The sequence below is a fragment of the Crinia signifera genome, chromosome 7 (assembly GCF_055691185.1).
Source record: "Crinia signifera chromosome 7, ASM5569118v1, whole genome shotgun sequence".
Lineage (NCBI taxonomy): Eukaryota > Metazoa > Chordata > Amphibia > Anura > Myobatrachidae > Crinia > Crinia signifera.
The window spans coordinates 128,642,343-128,660,349 of record NC_139223.1 but is presented as its reverse complement, the minus strand read 5'-3'; the positions used below and the strand labels follow the sequence as shown (position 1 = coordinate 128,660,349).

Below are 18,007 nucleotides of genomic sequence, written 5' to 3'. Positions count from 1 at the left end.
ATAAGTCTTTTTAAGGAAAGCCCCACTTGGGATCAGGCACATAACTATCTTATATCATTTTGCAAAGGGAGAGTCCAAGTTTGTAGTAAAAAACAGTGACAGATTTTCATACAAATGTACTGAAGTAAAACCATGAGGAGAAAACGAATAAACGGACTTTATCAAGGTCTCCTTGATAAAGTTGCAGATGCAACGAAACGTGTCGGTGTTTTGTGCAAATGACAAGCGCTCCAGTTGCCAGTACAGCCCATAGATGATTTTATCACCCCGGTGACCAGAACAACCTCTTGATACCAGCAGCACTCCCTCAGGTGATGACTCGGGAGGAGACTTCCATACCCCACAGTGGAGCAACATTCTACAGCCGAAGAACAGCTAAGGAGTCAGCTTACTCCATAAACACACAAGAAGCACTCTTTCCCTTCCGCTACCAGGGGACTGCAAAAATTCAGAGGCAATATCCAGAACGGACACGTTTCCAACAGGTCATCGGACCAAGGGGTGACTATATCAGCTTATCTTAAGACTGAGCTCTAAATCACTTATTTTGACTGGTCTGCACTGAATCTCAGCAATTAATAATGTTTTACATTTCTTAATGTATCATTAAATAATTATTGTTTTTACGATAACATTGTAACTGTCATACATAGCGCTCTCTACCCTTTTGCCTATATCTACTTACAAACCCCTCCCCTATTCCTCTCATTTACATACCTGACATTTTTTTCTTTACATTCTCACCCTAACTCTTCACTCCATAAATATATTCCCCCTCTTCTGCCAACTGAGTACTTCCTCATATTCCTACCTAGAAGATTTTGGTTATGTGCTCCCTACCTCGGAAATTCTCTCCCTAGCAGACTCTCCACCTCTCTACATAGCTTCAAATGGGCTCTCCATTCTCTTATTATCAACAAACCTCACTCCTACCAAATCTGTATACCCCTCCCTGTCTGTACCATCCCCTAGGAGCAGGGCACCCTCCTCTTACTTAGACTATCTCTACAATGTAGGGATGACCATCGCTGCCATTGCCATCGATAGTGCTAAACTATGCAATGGATGACCATCGATATTTTTACATATCGATGGTCATCCATTGTGTTTGATTGATTGGCCTGTGGGCCAATCAAAACACGGGGGCGGGGCTATGCTCCGCGTCCCGGCACTTTGAAAAAAAAAAAATGCAAAACATCGTTTTGCTGTTCCATCATCGATGGAGGGAAACCATCTGGTTCTCCCCCATCGATGGCAAAAGTATTCGACATCGGCAATGAACCATCGATGATTTCGAATCATCGATGGTCGATGGCCATCCCTACTACAATGGCACCTAACCCTTGGTCTCTGCCACCCTGATGCGGCTATATTTTTATACCATGTACTTGTCCTGCATTGTCTTTTACTGTAGGTCACTGTTTGTTTTTCTCATTTGTCTATGTACATTGTTAGGCGCTGCAAAATGGTGCCACATAAATGAGAATAAAATATGAATCACATAACCTGGACACTGATTATGTTTCCTCCATTGCTGTACAGGCGGAAACGTAATTTGGGGAGCAGGACAGACATCCAAGAATCCACAGCATTCAAGTAATCTGCAATCAGAGTTAATGATTACAGTTTGTGAATACAATTGTTATGGCAAGAGAACAAGGCTGCATCACACCAACAGAAAATGCTCAGGGGTCTTCCACTGTCAGATAACTTAAGATGCGTGCGCTCGCCACGCTTCGGGTTAGTTTTCCACATGCGCTCGCCACGCTTCGGGCTCGGTGGCTCACCGCACTTTATAAAATCAACCCCACGCCGACGTGGATAGTGGGGGTATGGACAGGTCGGGAGGACACGTACCACGTGCGCTCACCACGCTTCGGGCTGATGTGCGAGTGGGGATGTGCTAAATCAAATTGCATGCGATTTGCATACAATGCGATCCGGGGGCGGTGGCACTGTGAAACTACACAAGTACCAAACAGTTTATGTCAGTTTCTTGCAGTACTGTATATAATTGTATTTAGGTACCCAATGTGATATATCAATGGGCAACCAATGCAAACAATTCTTCATGCCTTTTTTTCCTCTCCGGGAACTTATGGACTAGAAAGTGTCATTTGTATACATTTTTTATTTCAGATTTTGACAGAGGTGGTTCCAACAACAAATTCCGACTCTGTATCAATCACAAATGACTACTTATGTGCTCTGAATAACAATCAGGAGGAACACTTTAAAGATTGCTGCTTACCTGGGTCAGAGGAGCGTAAAGATATATCTTTCTTATTCAGCAGCCAGGCTGGGAGTCCCCCCTAACACAAGCATCAATACTTCTGTTAGTGCACATATAATCCGCAACATAAGCATGAAATGACCTTATAAATGGCACGTTCAGTAAACAACGCCATGTCCCAAATGTAATAGGCTATGATTTGGCGGCACCAGCATCAGTGATATAGCCGCTAGACTTAAAGAAGCAATTAGTTTCAAGACAAAACCAGACTTATTGTCGCTGTATAAGACGTTTGGGGGAAATTTACTAAGATGGGAGTTCTAGTTTACATGGGATGTTGCTATGGGCAACAAATCAGAATCTACTTCTTATTTATTGAGCACCTTCAGGAAGATAATACATATAATCCAATTGGTTGCCCATAACAACATCCCATGTGAGATGAAATTTAACCATCTTAGTAAATTTCCCCACTTGGACCTTTGTCTTACTGCTAAATAATAATGATATGCCTATTTTTTGCCTCATGTACAACCAGACTGTACAATTTGGCAAATCTGGATTAAATAATTAAAAATGTTTTAACATATTTAGAGTTGGAAGGGCGCACGTTCTAGCCAACCGTCATTACCAGTGTTACATTGGGTACACATGATTAGAGAATTTGTAATGCGCACCACATTGCAGGTGATAGAACTTGGCGGGGGAGCCAACGTTGCCAAGTGTATGTAACTGCAGAGAGACAACGGGAGCCATACTGCATGTGGGAGCCTACATGATCAGTGACATTCTGATTCACTCAGTGCCTGGCGAATTCGCAAAGGGGACCGATGTCTATGCGCATTATCGCATATGTGCAGTGCTTCTGTGTGGGCACCTTCGGTGACTTGCATTCTCGCCGCGGCACCCCATTCTCGGACCCGGACACCGCAAGTCTAGGTTAGTCCAGACCGACTTTTGAAAACAGGGTAGAAAGCCACCATCAAATGATTTCGGGGTCAGAATTCATGTTCTGACTAATATCATATAAGCTGCAGTAGCTCAACTATGAAAACAAATTGAGACCCCGCTCTCCATGGTTATTGAGGTCCATTCTTGGATGGAAGCATTGAGTTTCCCCGTGCTTGCACCTCTGCCTCTTCTTCGCTCATTACGTGGTTCATTTAGCATGTATAAGCCACAGAAGGCTTAGTCGTCCCAGTGTTGTTATGCCCCAAAGAATTAGACACTTGGAATATTGCAGTCACTTACCATGTCCCATTCTGCACAGATGTAGGGTCCTGGTCTCATGATGACCAGCAGACCAATCTCCATGGTCAGGTTCAGGAAACGTTCAAGATCATGGTCTCCTCTGAAGTTAAACACCCCAGGCTGTGGTTCATGGAAGTTCCAGGGCACATATCTAAAGAGACAAGGTAACATATTAACATAGTATACATAATAACCAAGAATGAACTCCATACACTGAAGGCACAGATAAAAAAAAAGTGGCCGATCTCATTGGTATCGGGATAGAACGGCTGATTGAAAGCTTACATCTGGACAGCGTTGAGGCCAGTCATATACATCTTTTGGAGTCTGTCCTTCCAGGCGCTGGCAGGAATCCGGAAGTAGTGGATACTCCCTGAAATGTAACGGAAGCACTGCCCATCCTTTAGGAAACAGTCCCTGTTATAGTCAATTGTGAATGATCGACTACCGCACACCTGCGGAATACAAAGGATTTACAGTATATATGTGATCTTTTTATGGTCTTAAGTCAAATACAGATTTCCATTAAGCGGAATCATTTATGACAGCGTTACAACAATTGCACCAGCTACACACAACAGAAGCAGCTTAAACAAATGTTCATCTTGTAATTCACAAGGAAGAAGTTTTTTCATGTCTAAAGGTCTGTACACCATATGCAGCACTGAATAATATTGCTAACGATATCATTCAGTTCTGTCACCGGGACCCCAGCCGAACATGCAGTCATTAACGATATTGTCAGATTGGAATGCATGTTCGTACATTGACGTATCGTTAACGATATATAGAGGGTACACACTGAACCATATGCACGATGATAGTTATCGCTTATGCAGGTCGTATAGTGTGTACCCAGCTTAAGTGATGGTATTGCTGTCTATATAATGTGTAGGCAGCATTCTTATATCAAATTCACCCATAAAACAGCTGCCACCGTTATGTGTAGGCACCGGGCCAACTTTGCAATTTTAGAGAAGTAAAACCAAACTTCCCTAAAATCAGGACATAAGTAACTATTATCAAACTTGCTATAAATTAACTGTCCTATCTATTGAACCAGGTTAACTGTTAATCAATGGGACTAATTCAGACCGGTTAGCAAGGCTGCAGTTTTTGCAGATGGACAAAACCATGCTGCACTGCAGGTGGGGCAGATGTAATATGTGCAGAGAGAGCTCAGCCCCGTACACACAGGGTGATGGGTGCAGGGAGGTTAGTAGGGGTCTGAGGTGCACAAAACCCTACCACTGGCCCTGGCTCTGCCTAATGGGGGGGGGGATTAGGTGGCAAAGGGAAGGGAGTTCCACCACCCATCACTTTAACTCCTGAGCTTAACACTGTGTCTGCAGATGTTTGTGCTTCTGTGGGAAGAAATGAGTGTGCGCAGTGTTAGCTGTCTGGAGTCTTGGGCATAATTTATGTTTGTGTACACGTGCCTAAGCAGCTGTGCTTTTTCAGGCTACTAACTTGTTAGTCATCGCTAGTGACTTTGCTGTTCACACAAGAACATCACAAGGTCCTCAGCAATTGTGTACAAATTCGCAGCACCAACGCAATATGAGGACCATAGTTTTCTCGAGCGAGTCACGCAGTTGTGACGCTATCGCCTTGTTCTCTGTGTATATGATCACATCTGAAGGCAGATATATGCCTGTATTTTTTTGCCACCACTCCCCAGTGCCTCCCCCAAACAGTGCTATCCTGTTAATTACTCTGCATGTGCACAATTCAATGGGGCATATGCGCAGTCTGATGACAATTGCTCAGTTGCAAGAACATCAGCATTGAGTAAAAACATAAATTAGGCCCTACGTGTATATAGGTCACAATGTTGATCTAGACCAGGGGTAGCCAGCTCCAGTCCTTGAGAGCTACCAACAGTTCACATTTTCCAGCTCACATCGCAGGTACACAGGTGCACTCATTACTAACAAATTTTAAAAGATCCAAAGGTGGAGCTAAATACTTCACTTGTGATTCTGTGAGGAGACATGGAAAACGTTAACTGTTGGTAGCTCTCGAGGACTGGAGTTGGCTACCCCTGATCTAGACAAAAAAAAAAAAGTGTTTATTTAAAGAAAAAAATAAAATAATCAATGTTGGGACATTTGTATGTATGGGACATGACATGTGTACTTATTGTGCAAGTACTGTAATGGCATGCTATGGATGGTGGAATTTTGCTGGGGAAAGTGGTCTTGCCATGTACAGATGGAAGGGTGTCTAGAAACACAGTAGTCTGAAGCTTGCTACAGTTCACCAAATGATGTTGGCACAGCAGTGCATGTGTGACTCCAGTATTAGAATTGTTACCCACCTGTTGCCACAGAGTGCCGACCAGCAGCAGGCAGAGAATGAATGGTCCCATGTCTCACAACCATTGACAGGTGTTGTTGTGTCCTGTAATGTTCCAGCTCCCAGGATCATAGCACTATACACTCACAATCATCACCCCCTATTCTTTTCCTGTAACACGACTCTTGCCTAGAACACAAGACCAGAATCATGTGATCTCCCTGCTCCTACTAGCCGTCCACCGGGTCCTAAACCCTCCTCATATCTGCTGCACACGGCTGTGTCTGCTTATAGCAGGAAAGAGTTATTAACAATAATACAGCGTCGGGTCATTGTAGCGCAGGCTGCTGAGCCACACACACGTTCTAAACGGCACCAAATGCAATCAGAACTTGTAATACCCTGATACACACAGGTCTACACACAATGCTCTGCCGCTGTACTTTCTTCGTAATGTATGATTACCTTCATCTGTGTTGAACAGGTTAACTGATAAGAAAGGTGCTTCAACACAGGTGATGGCAATCATACATTTAAGAGGGACGTGCACTCCCTCCTGGAGTGGGTCATGTTGGGAGGTACTGTATGTTACAGACACACTAGTAGTAGCAGCCAGTCACCATTAGGAGGTGCCAGTCACACCGCTTTGGGTAACCTAGTAACGTCGTTCACATGAACTCCTGGGAAGGAACATATGCGCTTTTCCATGACGTCATCGTTCAGCGCCGCCAGATGATTGTTCTGCGCTGGTTCCGGGATGAGCTACGACCTGCTGCTGTGTTGGCATCGCCGGGTCCCGGGCAGGGTCGGCGCTGAGGATTCCTGTGACCCAGTAGAGTGCTCATTCTCCGGGTAACGCCCCTAGCGGTCTCCTGCCGCGGATGCTTGTACAGAGCATGATAGGACAGTGTGTAGATTATGGTTTCATTCAGCTGTCGGGTACCTCATCCTGCGCACAGCCTCATCATGCCACCTAGTGCCCCGTCCCATGTATAGTTTATGTCAGTAGAGGGAATGGAAAGCTTTGGGTCACATTAATATTGTACATGTCAGTCACTTGGCTTCACTCCTTCCCTTCCCAGGAGATAAGTGTCCTGGACCTGAAGTCTGAGTGAGTCTCAATGAAGCTCGAAATTGGGCTGACTGTATACTGGACTTACATGAGTGGAGGTTGCACTGAGCCCTCGGGTGCCTGTACACTTCCCCAGCAAGGATTCCAGCTGCCCATAAATCAGGAAATGGAGCAGTGCTGGCTCATAGGATGATGATAACACTATACTGCCCTCAGAGGGTTCTACTGTATGTCTAGGGTTGTACAACGTTATATAGACAGTACCATCTTCAAAATGCCCAGTGACTGGGGCATACAGTATTCCATTGTGGATTTAATGTTTCCCTTAAAGAACAATTCATTTAGGACGTGACTCGCATTTGATCCATGACTATTGTCTGTTAATGGAATGTCATTTTGTATTATTTTTTCAGCAAGTAATAAACCATTGTCGCTATGTTCAAAAGTTAATATTGTGTTATTTTACTTTCAGTGTCTGAAGCATGTATAAAGGGCGATGGGTGCTACTCTCTGCATCTGCTCTCGGGGGGTCGTAACCATTGAAAACAAGCGCTATCTTTTTGTACAGAAGCTGGGTGAGGGGTAAGTGACTTTCAGCAGTCGTAAAATATTGTAGACTACATACATCTCATACATCTAGCCTCAATATGCCAAACTGGGAGATTCCTGGTGGGTGTGAGGTGAGAGGTGCAGTGCAACTCTCCTACCATCAGACATCTATTTTACCAAAAAGTAGTTGGGTACTTGTGTATTATCACGGGGCCACGATATTGAGTCGCACGACTTTTCATCACATCACATCGCATGCCATGCACCCGATGCCACCGAGCTCGAAGCATGGAGAGCGGACGCGTATTACTTTACATGTATTCCGCGTCCCCTCGCGGGGCTCGCTGCGCTCACCACACTATATAAAATCAACTCCACGCCGAGGTGGATAGTGGGGGTATGAAAAGGTCGGAGGACACGTTCCGCCGATACTCGCGGGCTCGCTACGCTTCGGGTTCACATTCATGGTGGGGGTCCATTTAACATTGTAAGCCCCCATTAGGGTGCTTATAGACTTTATAATCACATCGCATTGTATGGCATATACAATTTTAACATTGTATGACATCGCATCGCATACCATATGGTCTGCGATGCGATGGGCGCCGTGATAGTACACAAGTACCAGTAGTTGCAACACGAGGTGACTAGGAAGCACCAGAGCACTCTGCTGAGTAATAGATCACAATTATTTATTTATTAACAGTTTCTTATATAGCGCATACATATTCCGCAGCGCTTTACAGAGTATATGCAAACATATCAGTCCCTGCCCCAGTGGAGCTTACAATCTATATTCCCCTACCACATATACACGCACACAGACATTCTAGGGTTAATTTGGTTGGGAGCCAATTAGCCTATCAGTATATTTTTGGATTGTGGGAGGAAACCCATGCAAGTACAGGGAGATTATACAAACTGTGCACAGTTAGAGCCATGGTGGGAATCGAACCCATGACCTCAGCACTGTGAGGCAGTAATGCTAACCATTACACCATCCATATCCATCCAGTGTATGTCTGTGTCTGTATACAAGGATCTTAACATGGAAAACAGTCAGGGACACGGCATTATAGCTCTTCATATGCAGATACAGAGTCTCATTCACAAACAAAGTGTCACACAGCACCCTTGCTGCAATTAAGATCCATTTTAAGCAAGAAAGATGCTTGATGCTAGCATTGTCTCATGGGACCTAAGCCATGAGGGGAAGGGTGTAACTAGAACTTTATGAGCCCCATAGCAACCCCCCAGCCTTTGTCACTACAGAGGGAGAGAGAGATAGAGTAGGGTTTTCATTGAAATGAGGGAGAGAAAAAGATGAGCAAGAGAGAGGTAGAAGCATTAATGGACAGATGGGCAGACAGACAGGATGAGGGATAGATGGGATGGGGCACAGGGAGAGGGAGGGATGGACGGGATGGGGCACAGGGAGAGGGATGGACAGGGTGGGGCACAGAGAGCGGGAGGGTCAGGATTGTGGCACAGAGGGATAGGAGGGGCCACAGAGAGGGGGACAGACCAAGTGGGGCAGAGTGAGAGATGGATGGATGGGAGGAGGTGGCAGAGAGAAAGGGACAGATGGGAGGAGGCATAGATGCACAGGCAGGACCCTCTCACTATCAAGGGTGCACAGGATGCAGCAGTTTACATAGTTCCCCTCTCACCTGAATGATTTTTTAGCTGCCCCTTCCTCGGCAGCAGAAATTTAGAGATAATGCACATCAGCAGTAACCCTCCGGAGTTGCTCCCATGCAGCCTCGCCAATGACTCCAGCCGCAGCCTCCACTCCTCCCTCCGGGATTAACTCTTGCTGCCGGTGCTGCAGCCTCCCCCATCTCTGGCTCTCGCCGCAACCTTCAACCCCCACGAGGACCAGCTCTCGACGCAGCCTCCAACCCCTCTCGTTGGAGACTTACGCTAACCATCCTGCCGGTGTTGCACGCTGCACACTCTCTGGCGCCTGCAGAAGCACAGGAGGTGCGTGACTAACAGAAGCGCGCTGCTTGTACACCAATGGTGCCGTTGCTATCTCCTCTCCCTCCCAGCAAGTAGATGATAAAAGAAATGAAAAAAAAATGTAGAGGGTGCATTGATTGCCTTCGGGCCCCCCAAACCCACCGGCCCCATAGCAGCTGCATCCCCTGCACCCTTTATAGTTAGGCCAGCCATTCCCAACCACAGTCCTCAAGGCACACCAACAGTGCAGGTTTTAGTGATATCCAGGCTTCAGCACAGATGGTTTAATCAGAATCACTCAGATACTAATTAAGTCCCCTGTGCTCAAGCCTGGATATCACTAAAACCTGCACTGTTGGTGTGCCTTGAGGACCATGGTTGGGAATGCCTGAGTTAGGCTATTGTATGAGAGGCTGTTTGCCAGACTGCAGCAAAGATGTACATGCAATGTAGGCATTGACAGAAGTGATGATTTTGAGTGTAGCACAGATTTTCTGTTATCCAGATTTGTATGATATTGGCATGCAACCCATTGGGATTAGCTGATGAGAACAAGTAGTGTTTATTTCTACCTTTAGTGATTTTTTTCAGACCGGGAGAACTTCAAATACCATAAATTGAGTAAGATATTATTCATGCACCATAAAAACTATGTCTGCAATAAATTCACTTATGGTTTTATTTACTAGCAAAAGCAACCAATCAGAAGCTACTTATTTATTAAGCACCTTCTACAAGATAGTAGATTCTTATTGGTGGCCCATAGCAACATCCCATCTTCTATAGAACTCCCATCTTAGATATATCTGTCCAATCTATCTGGTGGGAACAAAAACCTGGAAATATATGTGAACAAAGGACATTGAGAAATTTGCTCCCAAACACTGGAAAACAGACAATGGTCAGTCAGACAAACTTTTTAAATCTATCTGATCTAACCTTTTGAAAGCAATTGTTTTCATCTGCATTTCAGCATTTGGGAGCACATCTGATGGAGCCTGCCACCCCCGTAGCTGTCCGCACCCCCCCCCCAACCCTGCCCGTCTCCCTAACCGGCAGGGATTCCGCTCCCCGCTGCCGTGTGAAGGGGACACGTGTGCGTGTGAGATGCTCGCGCGCCCCCCGTCAGATGCAGCGCTTCTGCCAGCATACGCCAGCTCAGGGAATCTGGCGAGTCCCTGAGCTAGCTGAGAGGCGCTACATCTGTATGTCTTGATGAGGCCATGGGAAGGAATACTCATTCACACATTCCACAGCACTACACAGAGAATAGTTGCCCATTCACATCCGTTTCTGCCCCAGTGAAGCATACAATCTATATTCCCTACCACATGTACATGCAAACATATTCATGTTAGGTATATTTTTGTGGGAGGAAACAGAAACACCCGGAGGGAACCCAGAATATACTAACTTAACCCTTTGAGGGCAAAAATCTCTGTGAGAGATGTGCAAAATATCTGCTAAAAATGCCAGCCTTGCTCATCATTTGTTATATCAATTCAAATAAAAAATGTTTAACAAAAGATTATATTTCCTATATAAGGAAAACATTACAGGTCATTATGACGAATAAAATAGCTTGCCAATCTTCACACCAATTTTGACAAATTCACTTGGCACTCATTTGGTCAACACAGTTAGGGCAATGTGAAGTGAGGCAGTAATGCTAAAAATTGTCAGTTTGAACAGTACACTAACGTATGTTCATAATCGGAGCGATTCCCTACAAGGTCTAACAATATGTATATGGCAAGGATGTCATATGGACATAGGCCCTTATTCTGGTTCACTCGCAAAGGCAAATTCCTTCTCAAATGGACAAAACCATGTGCACTGCAGGGGGGGGGGCAGATGTAACATGTGCAGAGAGAATTAGATTTGGGGGAGTTATTTTGTTTCTGTGCAGGGTAAATACTGGCTGCTTTATTTTTACCCTGCAATATAGATCTACTTTGAAGTAAAACCCCACCCAAATATAATTCTCTGCTCAAGTTAAGGTGCCCATACACGTACCAATTACCCGGTACTTTTTGTGCTAAAATAGCATCGTTGTGCATGTGTTGTGCATGGGATGCGATGCTATTTTAGCACAAAAAGTACCGGATAATTGGTACGTGTATGGGCACCTTTACATCTGCCCTACCTGCAGTGCACATCGTTTTGTCCATTTGAGAAGGAATTTGCCTTTTCGAGTGAACCAGAATAAGGGCCAGAGGGAAAGAGCTTCTCTTTTGTTCATGTCCTTTATATCAAATCCCATTCGTCCTAACTACTTGTAAACTCTGAGTGAGATGAGTCTCATAGGTGCCTGGGCCTTAATCCAAGAATGATGATGCGTTCACCATATATGTTTTTATAAAGCTACATGATATTTTTATTCTTCCGTTTATTTCAGTGGATTTAGCTATGTAGATCTGTTTGAAGGGGTCCATGACGGCAAGTTCTACGCCGTGAAACGCATATTATGCCACGACCGGGAGGATCGGAAGGAAGCTCTGCATGAGGTGGAAATGCACCGGTTATTTAATCACCCTAATATCTTGCGTCTAGAGGCGCACTGCATGATGGAGAAGGGGCCCAAATGGGAGGCCTGGCTACTGCTTCCCTTCGTTCAGGTAATGCTGTTCTCTTTTGATTTTCCTGCTTTTTATTATGACTGAGGTAAAACAACACTCATTTTCCCATGCACTGCCTCCAGGGTGTGGTGTTTGTGTCTTTGTTTAGGTGTGTGTACATTGGCAAAACTGTGTGACAGCAGTGCAATTAACACCTGGCCATGTTTCATAACCTCTAGTAACATACTAGTATTATCATTATCATAACCATGTTCAGGCAGATATGACATGTACATCTAGGGCTGCCATTACAAATTGTGGGGCCCGGGACTGACCAAGTGGGCAGGGTCCCAATGCACGCAGCAGGGGCCTTACGCTGAGCCCGTGCTGCTTGGCTCACCTGGCAATAAACTTCTTCCAGGCTCCAGCATGCTGCAGGTCCCCTTCTTGCCAGGCTCCGGGGCTCTGTCCGCTCATGCAGCCAGCTACCATGTGCGTCAGGCTGCAGAGACCCGCGGCCCGCTGCTGTGAAGGGGGATGACGGCCGCCGATAAGATGACCCGCGGCGGCAGTTGCATAATGAAGGGGGTGCTATGGGAACAGAGTGGCCGGGGCCCTACCCTTTGTCATAGCGGCCTGGGCCCAGGACAGTTGTCCCCATAGCACCCCCCTAATGGCGGCCCTGTGTACATCATTTGCGGGGGGTATGGGGATCAAATAGAGGTAGCAGACAAACTTATTCATGGTAATGAGCCACAAGCAGGACAAAACCAGCTTCTGCAGTGCACCTCTGAATATACTTACCAACAAGGTGCTGTTTCCTATACACTGTGCTTGCAGCCATTTTGTGATGTGAACCAATATTAATGCAAAATATAGTGTTGTAGGCAAATAATGCATTTTAATTAACCCTCAACACATAAATGTTATGTTTTAATTTCCCTTCAAGAGTTCAGATCTTAAGGGTATCGCATTGTGTCTTTTTTTTTTGGGGGGGGGGGGGGGGGCATTTCCTGAGCTCAAGAGGGGCACAGTGACGGAAATATCTGATGTTCTCTATTCTCAGAGGGGGACCTTATGGAAGGAGGTTGAAGCATTGCGAGATAAGAATACATTCCTGTCAGAGGAGAAGATTCTCTACATTTTACATGGCATATGCATGGGACTGAAAGCTATTCATGACCAGGGGTATGCTCACAGGTGAGGCCTTCAGAGTCAAACTGGAAAACAAAATGAGTCTTTTAAAACTCCTTGAATGAAGCAATAATTCATACATGTGAGAAATACATAGTCGTTATTCACAAACACAGCTATTAGTTAACACGGTTCTGCCAAGATGCGAGTTGGTTTTATTTAGTAATATATGCTGGCAGCAAAGAAAATAAATAAGAACATATCAGTGATGGAGCTTTTTATTTGTCAGTCTGTAATTAACAATATATGTGGGATGACCTTTCCCTGAAATATACCAACATGCAGTAAGCAACTTCTCTATACATTTTCTCACTAAGTGCTGCTTTACCATTTAAGACAATGTAGTTGACCCTCCTCTACAACATTATTTTTTCTGATTTTCTTGTGATTAATATGGTTTTATATTTGTGGTGGTCTAATTAAATGGTTTTGTAACCATGTTAAGTGTCTCCAGGGAATGTTTATGAATACTGGTGCACAGCAATAAGGAACCGTAATCCCCAGACGGATTTATGTCTTCTATAGTGTTTGCACATTGTTGAAATTCTCTCCATGTTTTCTAATTTGTGATTATTTTATTTAGAGATTTGAAACCCACAAATGTGCTGCTAGAGGAAGATGACAGACCGCTGCTAATGGACCTGGGGTCTATGAACCATGCACGTATTGAGGTTACAGGATCCAGGCAGGCGATGGCAGTGCAGGTAAACTTATGTCCCAGCCTGCAGCTGTGTGAGGCTTATGCTGTATACACACAGAGGAGAGGACCTGTCACTCAGGGCTTATGTAGTAGCTGGGTACTTGCTCCGCTGCCTCCTTGTGAGGGCTGGTGACCCTCCAGATATAACCGAATGGAAGAAGTGGCACTCATAGGCTTATGCTGTAATATATATTTCAGTCCGGCACTCTTCCTGAAGTCTGACAGCAGTTCCCCCGGTGTCCTCTCGGTAAATACACATAACACTGTCCAAGAAACAGGCAGAGGCACTCGGGAGGACTTGTTTGGTCACACCTTGACAAAGGGGTTAGTTAACCCCGAAAAGTCCTCCCGAGTGCCTCTGCCTGTTTCTTGGACAGTGAAATATAGATATAATATAATTCCTGCTCTGGGATATGGTAATTTAATTACATGTGATCCTTTTGTTGTAGTTTTATATAATTGATTTATAGCTTTGTCAAATCAACATTGCATTGTTTCATGCTGTTTCTACCCATATGAGTATATTATCTCTTATAGGGAATAACTGTATTAGCTGCAGTAATTTACCACAGGCTGATTGATCCCCTGGGGCTATTCAGTTCTAGGCCCCCATACACTAGGGCGACTTGTCCTTAGGACAAGTCGCCCCCGACTTCCCCCTGAGCTTCCCCGGCTGCTCCCCGGGGGAGCTTGATTAGATTGGCACTTGATGTGCCATTTTTTACATGTGATAAATCGTCTCGATTTATCACATGTAAAAAACCCGGGGAGCAGGGGGGGGGGGCTACAGAGGTGGGAGCAGGGGGGCTGGGGACGCTGCGGGGGACACGTCTGTGTCCCCCGCTACTGGGGACGCTGCGGGTGACAGCATCTGTGCGAGGCGGTAGAGGGAGCAGGGGGGGCTGGGGACGCTGCTGGTGACACGTCTGTGTCCCCCGCTGCTACGGACGCTGCGGGGGACAGCATCTGTGCGAGGCGGTAGAGGGAGCAGGGGGGGCTGGGGACGCTGCTGGTGACACGTCTGTGTCCCCCGCTGCTGGGGACACGTCTGTGTCCCCCGCTGCTAGGGACGCTGCGGGGGACAGCGTTGAGGCGGTAGAGGGAGCAGGGGGGGCTGGGGACGCTGCGGGGGACACAGGCGGCATAGAGCCGGGCAGGGGGAGCCGGCCGGGAGCTGTCAGTAATGAATAAAAAAAAAAGCCCATACAATGAATGGGCAGCCTGTGATTGGCTGCTGAGCGCTCTCTCAGCCAATTGCTGACTGGCTGAGAGAGCGCTCAGCCAATCACAGGCCGCCCATTCATTGTATGGGCTTTTTTTTTTATTCATTACTGACAGCTCCCGGCCGGCTCCCCCTGCCCGGCTCTATGCCGCCTGTGTCCCCCGCAGCGTCCCCAGCCCCCCCTGCTCCCTCCACCGCCGCACCGCCCCACTAGGTCCCAAGTCGGGTGGTCGGACGTGCAGCAGGTCCGACCACCCGACGCAGATCCGATGCGCGCGGGACCGCGCATCGGATCTGAGGGGACATCAAAACTAGCAGATTTTGGTCCGATTTCGGCCAGATCCGACTGATCTGGCTGAAATCTGACCAAAATCTGCTAGTGTATGGGGGCCTTAACTCTCACAGGCTGCAGTTAACAAGAAATAGTTTTCGGGCTTGATTAGATGCAAAAAGAAATTCGCCCCCACCCATAAATAACCTGATATCGGGAGACACACTGCACACACAGGGCTGGGATACATAGGTCCCGGATACTAAAGGCCCCCATACACTAGTGCGATATGGCCACTTTCTATGCGTTCCGACACATTGCTGCAACAGATCACATAAAAAGTGACACATTGAATGCGATTTACCTGCGATTGCAATGTGAGGCGCGTTCCCGTGTGCCTTGTATCACAAATCCTACAGGCTGCCATGAATATTTTTCGCAGCCCATAGCCCCTGCTAGGATCACATACAATACAATGTATGTGGTCCTTTTTCCTGCCCCCTAGGAGCCGTCGGGTGAGTTGGCGGGGTACCTTACCCTAGTGGATGGGGGTCATAAGTGTTAATGCCCAATAATGGTAATTTATCGGGCGGGGGGGGGGGGGGGGGGAAGCTGTAATTGAATAGCCCTAGGCATTAAAGCCAGGGGCTACGACCTTTTATTCATGCTTGGTAAACTTCCAAATCTAATTACATTTCCCAATAGTCTTTTTCCTACCTCTCCCACAAGTGTAGCAGTTATTACCTTTAGAAGTAATTGATAACAGGAATATGCCAGAATTCAGGGAACATAGCTTGCACGGACAATCATCTGAATCAGTTGCAAATAAAATTTAATAGTACAGAAATCCTGCAAAGAAATGATTCGTTCCATTCTGGCATTTCATGTGTTGGCTTTGACTGATCACACTTGTGGATTACTTTGCTTTAAACCATAAGGACTACTCAGCCACATATCTGGTTGTTCATTAATTACACCAAAAAAACTAGTGAAATATGGGCAAAGCAAAATGGATCTCTGTCCCCAATGTAACTGAACAATCTGTACTGGTCAATACTTGTCTCACCCTGTTCTGTCTCCTAGGACTGGGCTGCACAACGATGTACCATCTCCTACAGGGCACCGGAGCTATTCAATGTCAGCAGTGACTGTGTGATTGATGAAAGGACAGACATCTGGGTAGGAAATATTTAGTGGACTCAATGCTGGGGGGCGAGCTGTGACTGCTCGCAGGGTCAACTGCCCCCCCTGCATACACTGTTTTCTCCTCGCTCCGTTTTTTAAGTGAGGGGGAAACGGCGTATGCAGCCGCGAGCCTCGCGGTTTGGCGGAATCCGGATTTCCCTGCCGTGTTGAATAGGGTGAGTGGCTGGTGTGGGTGTTAAACAGTGAGAATTGCATGTTTTCGGCGATCCCCTGCCGTTTAGCCCCCTCGCCGGCCGCATAGAATACACCCCTTTGTGTCTGTTTTAGTATTCCAAATGGCATAAGGCCAGATGTATTAATCTCACACGTTCTTCCCCAGTCTCTTGGCTGTGTGCTGTATTCCATGATGTTTGGGGAGGGTCCGTACGACATGATCTTCCAGAAAGGAGACAGTGTGGCTCTGGCTGTTCAGAATAATCTCTCAATCCCTGAAAATAACAGGTAACATTAGTACTTGAGTGCCTGTACTTAGACATGTAAATCCTATAACATGCAGATGTCATCGGATCTGTGATCTCTCCTAGAAGTAGCTTCTGTCCTGTGCAGTGCATTATGGGACTCTTAATGGGAATCTATTGCTGCAATCATGTTTTTCCTCCATATACCAGATATTTTTTATTACTGAATGCTATTCTGAATAGTGAAATTAAACTTTGGAAACTAAAATGTATGAATTACTTGATCTGCAGAATTTGTATTATTTTTAAAACTTCAATTTTGATGGGTTTTGTATTTTAGGATTTATTTTTATTGACCACCCAAAGTTTTCCTTAAGGTTTACGGTGCTAGCAGTCATGCTGTATAATTCCATTTGTTTTCATCTTGCAGGTACTCCCAGGAATTACAGTTACTTCTCTCCTCCATGATGGTGGCTAATCACCTAGATAGGCCGTACATTACCACGATAATCACCCAGCTGGAGGCTCTGCACCCTATGGTAGATGGACAGGCTACCACTAGGATATGACCTTATAGGAACTGGATGCTTTGCACTCTGTGGTGGATGGACAGGCTACCACTAGGATATGACATTATAGGAAGTGACCTACCTAAAGTGCTGCTTCTGACAGACTACAGCACACCTTCTGCCACAGGACCAGTGTCATACTGTGGGGTATTGCATATGACATCAGGGGGAAGTGGTGAACTGTAGCGAGACTTTGGGTCTATAGTTTCTGTTTAAACACTTTTTTTGTTGATTTTAAGTATTGTTTTAATTTTGAATGTTTTAAGAAAGTTTTATAATGTAATGTCATGAACTGATCACCTCTGTGTGACATCACCTGGAGGGGTGCTGATAGTCTATCTTCAGGTGGTATAGACTGCACAGTGCTAAGATCCCAGTTCTGTCTCCTATAGGTGGTTATTCTCAGGCCAGTGTCCTGTCTCTGACCTCTGGAGCATGATCCTGTATGCTGTATGACCCTTCATGTTTTGCCTCATCTGTCCCTTTAATGGGAGATCATGATTAAAATTCATGTTTGGATTGTA

The 18,007-nt window shown here is 45.8% G+C and overlaps 2 protein-coding genes across 3 annotated transcripts in view; one reads left to right on the top strand and one right to left on the bottom strand.

The window, feature by feature from the left end:
* Positions 1 to 6,516, bottom strand: part of GLB1L (galactosidase beta 1 like) — a 20,003-nt gene extending 13,487 nt beyond the window's left edge. The window contains exons 1-6 of one of the 2 annotated variants that reach the window (XM_083153778.1): positions 6,403 to 6,516; positions 5,805 to 5,971; positions 3,770 to 3,939; positions 3,485 to 3,635; positions 2,252 to 2,312; positions 1,507 to 1,601 (exon numbers count right to left, since the gene is read on the bottom strand). In XM_083153778.1, coding sequence (XP_083009904.1) covers positions 1,507 to 1,601; positions 2,252 to 2,312; positions 3,485 to 3,635; positions 3,770 to 3,939; positions 5,805 to 5,855 — 528 coding nt within the window. In that variant the 5' untranslated portion in view covers positions 5,856 to 5,971; positions 6,403 to 6,516. Of the gene's footprint in view, positions 1 to 1,506; positions 1,602 to 2,251; positions 2,313 to 3,484; positions 3,636 to 3,769; positions 3,940 to 5,804; positions 6,132 to 6,402 lie in introns of those variants that run through there. The other variant, XM_083153777.1, reaches the window with a different exon arrangement.
* On the top strand, positions 6,447 to 18,007 carry STK16 (serine/threonine kinase 16). Its single transcript, XM_083153779.1, has 8 exons — positions 6,447 to 6,634; positions 7,327 to 7,436; positions 11,764 to 11,983; positions 12,990 to 13,123; positions 13,701 to 13,821; positions 16,394 to 16,489; positions 16,836 to 16,957; positions 17,345 to 18,007. The coding sequence occupies exons 2-8, from the start codon at positions 7,351 to 7,353 to the stop codon at positions 17,481 to 17,483; spliced, it is 918 nt and encodes a 305-aa protein (XP_083009905.1). The 5' UTR covers positions 6,447 to 6,634; positions 7,327 to 7,350; the 3' UTR covers positions 17,484 to 18,007.

What these genes read in the sequence shown, in the direction of transcription:
- STK16 (XM_083153779.1), top strand. Translation starts at nt 7,351, where the DNA reads ATGGGTGCTACTCTCTGCATCTGCTCTCGGGGGGTCGTAACCATTGAA. An exon ending in GACCAGGGGTATGCTCACAG is followed by an intron (nt 13,124 to 13,700) that starts GTGAGGCCTTCA and finishes TATTTTATTTAG; the next exon opens with AGATTTGAAACCCACAAATG. An exon ending in ATGAAAGGACAGACATCTGG is followed by an intron (nt 16,490 to 16,835) that starts GTAGGAAATATT and finishes GTTCTTCCCCAG; the next exon opens with TCTCTTGGCTGTGTGCTGTA.